The following is a 14,880-nucleotide window of genomic DNA, read 5'->3' on the forward strand; positions in this document are numbered from 1 at the left end:
TTTTCTTCTTCTTTTTCTTCTTCTTCTTCTTCTTCTTCTTCTTCTTCTTCCTTTCTTCTTCTTCTTCTTCCTTTCTTCTTATTTTCTTCTTCTCCTTTTTTTTCTTCTTCTTCTTCTTCTTCTTCCTTTCTTCTTCTTCTTCTTCTTCTTCCTTTCTTCTTCTACTGTTCTTCTTCTCCCTTTCTTCTTTTCTTCTTCTTCTTCCTTTCTTCTTCTTCTTTTCTTCTCCCTTTCTTCTTCTTCCTCTTCTTCTTCTTCTCTTCTTCTTCTTCTTCTTCTTCTTCTTCTTCTTCTTCTTCTTCTTCTTCTTCTTCTTCTTCCGTAACCCACCTTCACATAATGTGTCAATTCTCATAGCTTCCTCGCAGCTTGAGGCCAAGAAGCAGACGCAATCAATCCCTAAAACCCAGACTTAATTATACACATTCAGCTGAATTATTTGTATCCGTATAATTACGATTATCAATAATTTCAGCAACTGCTTTTATTCCGATGTTTAAGTTTATTTATTTCATTGTTGATTATTCTAATTCACTTATTCATTGCTTTATTCTTTTTCAATGTTAACATCGAAGCTATGAACGAATACAAAGAATGAACAACACCATACGCGATCTCCACCTCCACTGGGTGACGATCCTCGTCTCCAACTGGACACACCCACTCGCCGTATACATCTTTTTATTCACATCGTCTAAGTTAGTGTTTCATCTGTCCTCACTGAATAAGCATTTTTCTTGGTGAAAGAGGGTTACATGGAGTGCATAATTACTTGCTCGATTCATTCGACATTAAATCTGTTTCGTCATAGTAAAGAAGAAGTCCAACCCCGACAAATGTTATCCTAGAACTATAAAGTTAATATAAAGTAGCAGGGAGATCCGGTGTTGCTCGGGAGTGAATGAGGACCGTTACTATGTACTTTTTCACTGTTCTAATAACACTTTTTTTTTCACTGCCACGCATACTATATCGCTTCTCAATATAGTCGTAAGAAGCCTGAAGATGTAAGACTCTTTTAATTTGTGTCTTTTATATATCTATATATCTATAAAAGTGAAAATGTCTGTCTGTCTGTCTGTGTACATTTCCCTGCCAAATAACTCTGTCAATTTTCGGTCTACAGGCTCGAAATTTGACATACGGGGTTTGGAGATTTGGAAAAATCTTTTTAATCGGTTTTCAGCCAGAAATTTGGCTGTTAAGAGGTCAAAGTTCAACGACTTGACCTTTGAGAACTCTACCAAACTTCTCCGACAATTTTGGCTCTAAACACTTGAAATTTTAGATATAGGTTACTTTGACATGGATCTAACTTTGTAATTGGATTGAAATCCAAAACAATAAATGAATAAATATGACATAATAAATATGACGTAATAAATATGACATAATAAATATGGCGTAATAAGTATGGCATAATAAATATGACGTAATAAATGTGACGTAATAAATACGACATAATAAATATGACGTAATAAGTATGACATACCAAAAATGACGTAATAAGTATGACATAATAAATATGCCGTAATAACTATGACAAAATAAATATGACGTAATAAATATGACATAATAAATGTGACGTAATACGTATGCCATAATAAATATGACGTAATAAATATGACGTAATAAATATGACAAAATAAATATATAATAAATATGACATAATAAATATGACATAAATGAAACATAACACGTGATATAAAGTATTGTAACCTCCAAATGATAGAATTATTATAAACTTCTAAATATTATTGAATGGCTAAATACGAAACTATCATTAATTTGAAACATTCCTAAACATATGTTAACTAAATTTTAGTAACCCCGTAATAAGTATTAGATAATCTCACGCAAGCTAGATATGTAATCAATAAATCTATAATAAAGACTAAATCTAATAGGTCCTGGATATGACCTAAAACTATATCCGATGGTGAGGACCCACCTTGCGGGCTTTGGGAAGTGTGGAGCCACCCTTTAACTGCCCTTGCTCCCAGGTCCACTCTGACCCGGAGTTGTAGTACCTGTTAGGGTCCCAACTATGGGTTAAATAGAATCTGACGTAAAAAAAATATACTCCATTAAAAATCGTTCCTCAAAATAACTAGATTCGGCATTAAATAACCTGAAAAAGGTTGATATGCCGTAAAACAAAAACAACCAACCAACCAACCAACCTAAATCTAATAATAAAGTATAAATCTATACTACTAATAATAATATATTAATATAATAATAAATCTATAATATTAATAATATAATAATAAATCTATAATATTAATCTATAATATTAATAATATATTAATATTATAATAAACTCTAAATCAATAATAAAGTATAAATCCTACCGAAAATAAACTTAAGATTGTGGATAATTATATTCATTCTTTGCATTTTATAATTTTATAATAAAATTAGCTTTATGTAATTCACAATCAATCATTTCCTTTTTACACGCTAACAGAAAAAAAAAATCAAAGGTCTTAATTTGTACTAAAAATTCTTCCGCCCTCAACGCACCCCCGACCTCATTCAGTATTTCCCTCTTTCATCCCAAAACAGCGAACATTTCTGTAAAAGTCTGAGGAAGCTACAGACGGCAAAAAAAAAACAAACGGCCTAATAGCTGAAACAATAATGTAACTTAACAGAAAGATACGGTAATAAAAAATAAAACGCATATTTGCTTTACAACAGTATTGAGCACTTTCTTCAGTTTTTATTAATTACCATTTCCACTATATATATATATATATATATATAGGCAAGCGTCATGCATCCATTGGCACTGTGCCATCGTGTTTTCTAAAAGGTCGACAAATAATCTAACACAGTAGTGTCTTTTGACTTCTCTCTCCACGTAAAGCAAAATGTTCGGTTTTTAATGTTAGGAAAATCCAGCTCACCTTAAAAGATCATTCTGGACTGGAGCAAACATAAAACATTGCTCAGTGTAGAAGGCAGAAAAGATGGCGCGTAGTATCAAAACAAGTACTACACTTTGCTCTTAGCCAAAATGCCAAAAAAACGGACTAATATTTACGTGCCAACTGAACCACGAGCATTTTATTTTTTGTCACATAAAATGAACTTAATTGATACAAATTGTTCACGATTTTTTTCTTTGTTTATTGCTTTTTCTTTTACTGATGAGTCTATTTAGTAAGGCCAATAGCCACTCCGGGATAAAGTTTGTTACTTTTCAAAGTACTTACTCGTGTTACTTGTTATTTCGCCCAAGCACTGTTAAACTGCTACATATGTAGCAAGTATTGAACTGCAAGTAAACTTATACCTTTGTTTATCTCTTACAAATCTGTTTCTCTGGATAAACGGCGTTGGTTAAAATCCACATGCTCATTACGTTGTCTTTTTTTCTTTTTCTTTTTTTTTTTTATTCAGATGGGTGGAGAAATCTGTCCGGGTGGATGGGTGATTGCTGAATTGTTTGAAATGTGCCATTCGCTGCCTTTCTCTCAATATCAACCATTCACTGGCCTTTTCATTATTTTTTTTCTTCTTTCCTTGCTGACCATATACGACAATCAACCAGGTCCTGGAAAGCACGACATCCGTGGGAACAATGTTCGTGGACAGAAACGAAACTGCTTCCCCGCCTATACAATAATAAAAAAAAAAAAAAAAAAAAAATAATAATAATAATAATAGAATAAATAAAAAGAATCACGTAAATTTATACTCGAAAAATCAACAGAACAGCCGCTTCGATTGTCCCACGTGAGAATTCTGACTAATGTTCGTATTACGACCTTTGACACGAAACGTGTTATAGCTCCTCTTTTCGCTTCCGTTTGTTATAATTTACTCACTAGGAGTTTTCACACTAGTCATCCTCAATATCACTGATAATGATCAGGTGTGTTCCCTGGCGTTTGAGTGACAAGAAGTCTCACCAGATTTCCAGTACTCTCCACCTCTTTCGCTAATGATTTTAGATGGCTTGGTGTTATCTCAACAACCGTTTACTATTGATTACTCGTTGGCAACGACTATTGATGGTTGTAAGTTTCCTCAAAGCCCTAGTACTCTCCGAACATTTCCAGCGAAAATCTGGTTAGTGCTCTTCCTCCTCAGTATTTCCATCGTCTTTGATCCTTCAAGATCACTTTGTTGTTTATCTTATATCCGCCTTAAAAATCGCCAAGAATTTGAGAGTTATTGTTAATTCCAAGTCTTTGTTTTTTTTTTCAGATGAAACTTACAAATGGTTCATTACACCGACAGAATAGTTGTACGCGAAACCCCGAACGGATATGCCTATATCCGAAAGATCTTAAAACAGTAACACGCAAATCACAAACGCAGTTAGAATATGATCAACTTCAGGAAGTGATACCAACAATTTCCAACCGATGCGAAACCACGAAGGTTAGTAAAGAAGTTTATGAGTATTTATTTTTATTTCTTGATTTAGGGCCAGAAGTTTTATTCAGTAAATATGAGGTGTGACATTATATAATGTGAGATATAAATTGCATCATATACAGCTACCAATAAAATGTGACATATAACGTGCGACATATAAATTGTAACATTTAACAAAGCACATAAAATGTATCATTAAGTGTAACGTATAAAGTATGGCATATAAAAAAGATATATAATCTGTTTGGTTTGGTTTGGTTGCATTGTTTTACGGCATATCAACCCTTTTCGGGTTATTTAATGCCAAATTCAGTTATTGAATATCCGCCTTAAAAATCCTACTTTATTGCGCTCATAAAATCAATCAATTCATGTTGCATCCAGTTATTTTGTAGAAGGTTTTTATTCTTCAAGCTCTTTGTATCTTCATTCGCTAGTTTGTGGTTTGGTTGGTTGTTTAATAGTGGATTTTATCGTTTTTGTTCCCTGCCTTGCAGAACATGAATGAGTTTTGCGATGGGAGAAGGAAAAGGGTTACAGTATTAATGTTTGGTACATTTTAAGTTAGTAAACCAGTCAGGAAGTGTGGGGGAGATGGAAAGAGAAAAGGGAAATGGGAAGAAGGAAAAGAGGAAAAATGTGGGTTGTTGATTTTGTTTTTTGTTTTTCAAAACATAATTAATTTTTTCAAAACGAAGTAGAAAACAAAAAAAGCATCAATTTTAGGCGCATTTTATCTCAGGAAGCCAATATCTTCAGACAGTCTGATCTGGTAGCACCAGATGTAAAGCCTGACAGGTAAACGTTTAGCTTATAAAGTGAAAAAAAAACATGTAAGAATTTTGTCGGTTCCATAGCACGACTTTTACTGTGGATGTCAAAAATCTTTAATTGGGTCCTACTTGTTAGTACTTGATTCTAGAAAAAATAAGCAAATCAATGCCAACCTCAGCATCGAGCCGGCGAAATAGTCGTAACATACCGATCCATACAGATTTACGTTTTTACCGTTTAAATGCTGTCGAATTGCACTTTGACTAAATAAACGACATGCGAGTCTTTCAAAAACCCTTTTCATCATATAATATATGCAATACGTTACAGAAACTCATCCGCCATTTAATTGGTTCCACTGTTTATTCTTCTTCACAAATCTCTCTCTCTCTCTCTCTCTCTCTCTCTCTCTATATATATATATATATATATATATATATATATATATATATATATATATATCTTCCAAACAGACAATTATTTTTATTTACTTACACAGGAAAAAAAATTCATCACCAGATTCACTCCTGAACTGAACAGAACCTAATACCATCACACAAAAACATGAAATGCAAGGTACACTCGCATGCACATCCATACACATACACATATACACACCCACACATAAATCAGAACCGACACATTAAAACACACACACGTGCGCGCATACAACCACACACAGACATAACACCCCTATCTCTAATAGCAACACACTGAACAATACCAATCCTACTTAACCTCGAAACCAACAACACTAGGAAACACCTAGAACCATAGCATAATATCTGTTCCAACACTTCGCCCCCTCCTCAGTCAGTGAAGGAGAACCCCCTCATGACTAAAACAACTATCATCCCTTCTATCATCCACGTCCCATACCTATACCCCCTCCAATTGCCCCCCCCCCTCTGGGGAACAAAATCTCCCCCACACTAGGAACCGATCCTAAGTCTAGCCATACCACATGGGGAGACAAATAAATAAAAACATTAAAAAATCCCCTATACATATTTTAAATACACCCCTCTTTCTAAACAAACTTAATATAAGGAATACCCGAAAAGACTAAAACGATAAATCACAATACTAAAATCCAAGAATCCAAAAAATGAATATCAAAATAGAATGAAAGCACCCCTACCCTTATTTCAGAAGAGCTTCCCCCCCCCCTCCGCACACATACACATTAGTAACGACCTCGGATCACAGTCACCTTGTCACCTTCCTAAGGAAGAAAATAACCTCATAATACTATAAAACAGGATACACATTCTCAAACCAATAAAAGCAAACACACACACGCACACACACGCACGCACACACACACACACACACACAAACACACACACACACACCCTACCCCACCCTAAAGGAAAAGAAAAAAACATTAGCAGAAAGAGAGAGTGACGACAGCCAGGTCAGCAGCCTGGACAAGCCCAATAAAAGAGTAATAAAAATTGAACATGCCAATGAATAATAAACACTTACAAGCCTCCACCCCTTGGAAACACTTCGAATAAACTACGAAAATCACCATTTTTACATCTCCAACACATTTGAAAATAATTTCTGACGAGGACGCTTCACAGAACGTCTGAAACGCGCGTAAAAACGATTTTAATGACTTAAAAACATTATTACAATGATCCAAACATAATTCTCAATGAAAAACCAAGACACGGAATAATAAAATAATGTTAAAAAATACATATTGTTGGTGACTACTCCCTTATTTAACTATACATCTTTCTTTCGTTGGAATTTCTTAACCCATTTTATTTAAATATGCATATATATATATATATATATATATATATATATATATATATATATATATATATATATATATATATATATATATACTAGCAATTCTTCCCGGCTTTGCTCGGGCCCTATATACTGTTCATAACTTTATGTGCATATGTATATATATATATATATTAAAAAGTTTGACTTATGTCCACGTAACCTACATCTAAAATTTCAAGTATTAGACCCAAAACTGGCGAAGGAGTTTGGTAGAGTCCGAAAAGGTCAACTCTTTCAACTTTGACCTCTTGGCAACCAAATTTTCTCCCAAAAACTGCGTAAAAGGCTCGCTGCAATGTCTGAATACCCTTTATGTAAATTTCAAATGTTTACATCCAAAATTGGCTTAATAGTTTGCTAGAGACCGCAAAAGTCAAATCGTTTGAGCTTTAACCCCTTGGCAGCTCAAATTTTCGGCAAAAAATGATTAAAATGCTTGCCTTATGTCTGAATACACTTTATGTAAAATTTCAAATGTTTAGACCAGAAATTGGTTGAGTAATTTGGTAGAGATAGCAGAGGTCAATTTTTTAAAAACTTTTATCCCAATTTTGACCCCTTAACATTTATTGTTTTGTGCTGAAATCAAATTAAAAAATTTGATCCATTTCCAAGTAACCTACAACTAAAATGTGAAGTGTTTAGACCCAAAATTAGCGGAGGAGTTTGGTAGAGTTTTCAAAAGTCAAATCGTTGACAGCCAAATTTCTGGCCGAAAACTGATTAAAAAGATTTTCCCAAATCTCAATACCTCTTATGTTAAATCTCTAGTCTCAAGACTGAAAATTGACAGAGTAGTTTGGTAGGGAAATATACACACAGACAAACACACAGACATACAGACATACATGTTCACTTTTATAGATATATAGATAGATAATTTTATCCCCCCCCAAAGTACGCGAGTTGAATTTTACAAAGCAAATAGGTGAATAAAATTTTGCAAAATATATTTTCTTTTGATACGCAAGATAAAATTTACTTCAAGACTAAACTAATCTCCTCTCCCCTCTGAATCAATAAGTAACGTATCTCTGTGCCTGCTTATTTATTTATACTTTAGTCTCCGAAACTATTTAGAATGGAATAATTTTGTGTCTATTTGTATTGAAAAAAATCATTTTTTTTTCATTCTTATCAGTTATTCAGCCTGTTCTTCTTTGTCTAGAAAATAAATTTGAATGCATTATAATTATTTCCTTTCTTTATCATTATCAGTTATTAGTTATCATTAAGACTAAGCAAAACTTTATTGCGCTCATAAAATCAACCAGCAGTCCGCCCGGCGTTGACTGATTGTCAGATAGGCTTAAATATATATTTAATTCATGAAAATTATGTATTCATTATTATAGAGACCATTCTCTATCGATTATTATACTGAACATAGTATATAGTAGTGAGAAACTAAAAAAAAACTAACATATATATATATATATATATATATGTATATATATATATATATATATATATATATATATATATATATATATATATGGGTGCCATCAGCTAGAATCAAAACCATAAAATACAACTCTCCACGCTCATTCCTTAACCCCTGAGCAACGCCCATATATATATATATATTTATATATATATATATATATATATATATATATATATATATATTATATATATATATTGTATATATATATATATATATATATATATATATATATATATATATATATAATAGTGTTATAGACAAGGTCTAGAAGAGAAAGGAGTTAATTTTCATCCCTATATCCCCCACCCCAACCCCTTTTATGCTGATGAAGAGACGATTTCCGGAATTAATTATTTCGCCATGTTTTTATTTTTATTTGTAAATATCGAATAAATAAAAGGATATCGTTTCCAGAACGATCGTACATGAAACAATTGTATGTTGTTATGTTCTCCCTATGTAAACTTGATAATTTCGCAATTATTAACCCCATCACCTTATATATATATATATATATATATATATATATATATATATATATATATATATATATATATATATATATATATATATACACGATCAGATAAAATTCAAGCAAGCAATCAAGAAATGATGGCCGGACGGTCCCCATAGTTTTATAATTCCATAGATTTGCACACATTATTATTAAAGCGAGCCGCACGTACGTACGTTTACATTTATTATATAGAAGTTTATCCGTAGTGATTCAGCACATTCTTGTTTTAAATAATTGTTATATTTTAACAGATTATTGATCTGTTTTTTTTTTGTCCAATATTTGACTGCAAATATATCTATTTCTTGTGTCTGTTTTCCCCCTTCAGCGACAAGTTGTGACAGAAGCGATGCAGTATATCGATGAGCTTCATTCAGAATTAGTCACCAAATTACAAGATGGCGGTAAGTAGGTAATCACTAGGGCTGTGACAACAGCACCTTCTTTTCATTGTTTGACTTTCGATTGTGTATTCGTTAATATCTTATATGTTTTTATATAGAATGGTGTTGTTCTCGGTTGATTGGCTGCGTCTTACTGTGTCGGATATATACTTGAGAATCAAAAGAATGAAAAGAATCTTCTTTTGTCATAGCCCTAGTAATCGCTAGGCCAATGACAATAGAATATCCTTATCTCTCGAGTATATATCCGACACAGTAAGACGCAGTCAATCAACCGAGAACCACAAAATTCTATCTAAAAACATATAAGATATTAACTGATATATACTCGAGAGTCAAAATAATAAAAAGAATAGTCTCTTGTCATAACCCTAGTAATCACTCTCAATCACACATGCATGCGCGAGCAGGGACACACACTCACCTTCTTAGTCCTTTCTTTTTTTGTTTGTTTTAAAACCACACCTATATCACATTACACGTGTACGTGTAATATGGAACTCTTTGCTTTCTCTTATTAAATAATCTATTAATAATGACGATTTCGTATCTGTCTGTCTAAAGCTGAGAGAATACTTTTACTTTGATTAATGACTTATCGTATGCATTATTAATGAACATTTGGTATCTGCCTATCTGAAGCTGAAAAATGGCATCTCATTCATTTTTAGCAATATCTGAAGCTGAAACAATACTACTAATTTTATCAATAACTTACGCATTTTATTACTTAGTAATGCGATTTTAGTACCTGTCTGAAGCAGAAACTATGCAATTACTTTTGTTAATGGAGATTTGGTACCTGTTTGTCTGAAGCAGGGATTATATACATATATTTCTAATACGAATCTTCTTATCCTATTTATTACTAACGGAGATTTAGTATCTCTCCGTATGAATCAGAGACTCTATGATATCATTTAAAAAAAATTGTATTCTTTTTATTCATTTTTTATCTATTGTTTTTTTTTTTTTTAATTTTTAGAATTCTTTGAGATCACAGGGGGTATCCATTGTCTCTTGAGACTGAACTGAGGCATCGAAAGATTACGATAAGATTCTGCAGTTTACGGACCGTGCTGAAATAATAATGTCATTATTTGAAAAAAAAACAGTCTTAATACTAGGAGGACAGGGATTGTTAACTATTCTGTACTTTCACTTAGTAATTTAATAAGCAAATGGATCTGTAAAAATTGAATTTAACCGATAAATCCTATCTGAAAAAAAGCACGGTCTGTAAAATACAAAAGTGCCAAGATTACAATTTTTAGAACTTATCAAAATCTAATAATTTCATAAATAAAGATAAAATAAACATTACATGAACGACGATTCGTTTATACGTTTATAACAATTCGGTTCAATTTATTAGGTAATGTCCAAACAAAACCGACATAATCGTATTTATTACGACCTTTGACAGGAAACGTGTTATAGTTCCTTGTTCGAATTCTGTTTGTTATAATTTACTCACTTGGAGTTCTCACAGAGGTCATCATTAATGATTACTCTCTGACAATGACCAGGTTCCCTGGGGTCTGAGTGGCAACAAGTCTCTCCACCTCTTTCGATAATGATTATAGATGACTTGTTGTTATGGCAACAGCCATTTACCATTTTGTACTTTCATCTAATAATTTAATAAACGTAAGATACCGTAAAAAAATTGAATTTAAGCTATAAATCCTATCTGAAAAAAGCACAGTTAATAAACTGCAGAAGTACCAAGATTACAACTTTTAGAAGTTCATAACATCTAATAATTTGAGTAATAGAAATTGTTAAAAAAAAATACACGAATAACAATTAGTTATACGAGTTATATTATATTGTCGTCCGTTATTATATCATCTTCTCGGACATTACCACCTCATATGGATAATAGTGTAGTATATGGTCCGTTGTTACGAGACTATCCTCTTAGAAATTACCCCCCCCCCTTTGGAATTCTTAACCTAAGCCAAATATTAAGGGTTTGGGTCAATTGGAAGGAATAATGCAAAACTGTAATTTAAAATTATTAGCAAATCCTTATGTATTAAACGTTATGTTATATACGTCATAATCAATTTCGTTTGATTAATAAGGTAATATTCAAACGTAACCGAAATAATCGCATTTATTTTTCAGCACCCGGTGTAAAAAGTGCACCGACAAATCTACTGCGCGTGTACATCGTCAAAGTAAATTTTCTTTTTTTTTTTTTTTTTTACACATGACTCACCACTTATCAAGGCCCAGAGGCCACTCGAGGATAAGGGTTAATGAGTATACATTAGCCAATGTGATTATAGCGTAGTAAACATAAGTAGTGGAAATTTCGTCGAATTAAGTATAAAACTATTTTTTAATTGTTGCCAGGTTTAAGTTTTAGAGATGATTGGTCGGATTATGTGACTTTTTTTTTTACACAGGCATTAACACATTATTAAGGCCAAGAGGCCACTCGGGGATAAGGGTTAAAGAGTGTACAGTAGAAATTGGACAATATAGTAATCAATTCGGTAAATTTGTTAACTTATATGGAACGGCTCATCAAGAACTTGTTTACGTTAGACTGGAAGACAACCATATGAAACCAACATACTCGACCAGCAGCAAAATCCCACTCCTTCACTGCAGAGAGTCCAAAATGCAGAAACCTTTTTACTTTAATAGCTTCTTTTCTCGGACCCTTTCTTAGAAATTCCCCCCTTTGCTCCCTGTGTAGCCGCCTTTACTAAAATGCAAAAAATTTTATTGTAAGCTTTCCACTTAGGATGGTTTCTGAAAATCTAGACCATATTCACATTGGACCCGTCCACAATAGCCCTGTTTGGGGGTGAATTTTAGAAAAAAAAAATTGAATAAACAAATAAAACTAAATAAATAAAAACAAAAAAGAATGTATAGTTTAATTAAAAAATTATGACAGCGCAACAAAAGTGAAAATAAAAAAGATTCCTGGACAACAGCTAGTTCGTTAATAAAGAGATGAGTTATGATAAGAAAAAAAAAACGATTTCTTTTGTTCTAGGCTGACTTCAGTTAAACGCCGATGACGTCGCAGCTGTTAGAAAGGGAATGCAAAATTAAAAAACTAATAATGCCTTAAGTATTAAATTGATACCATTTTAAAGCTTGACAGCCTAAAAGAAACCCTCGACCGAAACAACTACGCAAAGAGCATGACATTAGCAATAATAGGGACCAAACATCAAATGACACCACATTCTGTCCAGATGACTGTTTGAAAATTTCAAACGATATCCGATCCATATGTATTTCATATATACATGTGTGTGTGCGTGTGTGTGTTTGTGTGTGTGTGTGTGTGTGTCACCCATATATATTTCATATATGCGTGTGTGTGTGTGTCACCCATATATATTTCATATATATGCGTGTGTGTGTGTGTGTGTGTGTGTCTGTCTATGTGTGTAATTCATATATATTACATATATATATATATATATATCTGTGTGTGTGTGTTTGAGTATGAATGTTTGCATGACGTCATCAAATATGATCAAAATATATATGACGTCATCTGCCATAATGTCATATATAAAGTATATTGTGAACAAACAAACAACAAACAGGAATCCGACTCTGTGGACCGCCTAGGACTGCTTACTTGAATCTTGTAATAAATAATTTTACCAAGAATTATTCATAAGCTTTGGTTTCGGTTTCGATTCTAGCTTATGGCACTCAAGTCAAACTTATTGTCATTTCTGAAATCTCTATCATATACTGGGTACAATATAATATTTAATCGATAGAGAATTGACACTATAATATATATATATATATATAATCTGCATAAATTGAAATATTACATTGCTAGTAATATATATATATATATATATATATATATATATATATATAGATAGATAGATAGATAGATAGATAGATAGATAGATCTTTAAACTTGAACCAAACCAAACCTAATAATATGGGATATTTTATCCAAGAATAATATCCAAGATGGGAATCGTGGCCATGGACCTCGTTTAGTCTCAGTTGACAATGTATACCTTTGTAAGTGTCTGTGAGTGTACTTGTGAAGCAAAGGTTGCGTAATACACCACTACGCCTCTCCTGGATCGATACTTCTTGTTTATAGTTGCAAAGAGGAGGGCAAGACGGCTAGAAATTATAACGAGATAAGCGGAAAATGCATACTGCACCTGGTATTCTCAAATGGTCTCAAATTTTAGTACTGACCAGAGTCAACATTCCTTAACTTCAGTTATCTAGGGGGAACCGGTTTATTATCGTGATTACGCCCTATATAGAATTAGAATAAAAATGCAAATTGTACACATTAACTATTCTAATCTGAAAAATTCCAAAGCGAATTCTCGAATATATGTAATCGGTCTATCATAATTAACATCCAGTGGCAAGTCGACACAGATCACAACTTATGCAAGACTGCCTTTTACGCCCGAGATATTTACAGATTAGTACCGGTATTCAGTTTGCAAGGCGGCTTGGATTGTTGTTGGGTTTTTTTTGTTTGTTTGTTTGTTTTTTGTTGTTTTGTCATTTTTTCTAGTTTTTTTTGTTTTTTGTTTTTTATTTTTAATCTCTCAATCGACAAGGGAGCCACCATTTATCAAGGCCTGGTGGTGGAAATTGGGTAGAATTTAGATAATTAAAGAGACGGCTGAACAAGATCTTCACTCATTGATCTTGAAGGCTATCATATTGTAGTCAGTAGGGGAACAGTCCAGCGGAACGGCGCTCTGTAAGCAGACAGCTCCAGAAAATAAGCGTTGGTTATGGAATCTGGGTTTAGATTTAAGTAAAGACAGAGAGTTAAGGGAAATTGTTGATAGTGGCCGTAGCTAGTCGAACGTTTTTTCGATACCGACTAAGCTCCACGTCACTTAACTCCCTTGGAATACCTTAAATCAGATAGCATAGGCTATATATATATATATATATATATATATATATATATATATATATATATATATATATATATATATATATGGAGTGGACAAAATACCCTATTTAATTGTTTTTTCACAATTAAACATAAGGTGGATTTTTATTGTATTTATTTAAATTTTTGCCGTAATATTTTTGTCCTAGTTCAGAGTTCCTCTATTTACGGAGCTGGCTATCCCCACATTAAAATCAATCTTTTGCCTCACTATTCTCTCATACGGAGTCAAGTTAATAAGGACTTATTCTTCGCCTTTTGTTTGAGATCATAAATGACTTTTTCTTTTTTTTTTTAAATTAAATTTTACTTTTACTAATAATATATATATATATACACTTTACTATTTATTTATTTAAAAATAAAAAAACTATTGGATTCGAGAATCTTAAGTAAGACGACCCCGATGTATTTGCGTTATTATGGTGAATGTGAACTCTTGCTAGGATTAGCCTAGACCTACCAAAAGTACACTGACGAGGATGACCATAGACCATCCTCTCCAATTTTTTAGTGACCTTGTGCTTAATTTTTTATTTTGTAAATTTTCTTGCAAAAAATGAATAAAATCCAGACATCTCAAAGTGTAGTATCTGTT

At 32.6% G+C, this 14,880-nt stretch overlaps 1 protein-coding gene across 1 annotated transcript in view; it reads left to right on the forward strand.

The window, feature by feature from the left end:
- LOC145249583 (uncharacterized) overlaps positions 1–14,880 on the forward strand; it is a 46,795-nt gene that overhangs the window by 17,224 nt on the left and 14,691 nt on the right. The window contains exons 2-3 of the mRNA XM_080111283.1: positions 4,219–4,395; positions 9,268–9,343. Coding sequence (XP_079967409.1) covers positions 4,219–4,395; positions 9,268–9,343 — 253 coding nt within the window. The remainder of the gene's footprint in view (positions 1–4,218; positions 4,396–9,267; positions 9,344–14,880) is intronic.

This window comes from Euprymna scolopes, chromosome 28, assembly GCF_053919585.1.
Source record: "Euprymna scolopes isolate OS-2025 chromosome 28, ASM5391958v1, whole genome shotgun sequence".
In the NCBI taxonomy this organism is placed as follows: Eukaryota; Metazoa; Mollusca; class Cephalopoda; order Sepiida; family Sepiolidae; genus Euprymna; species Euprymna scolopes.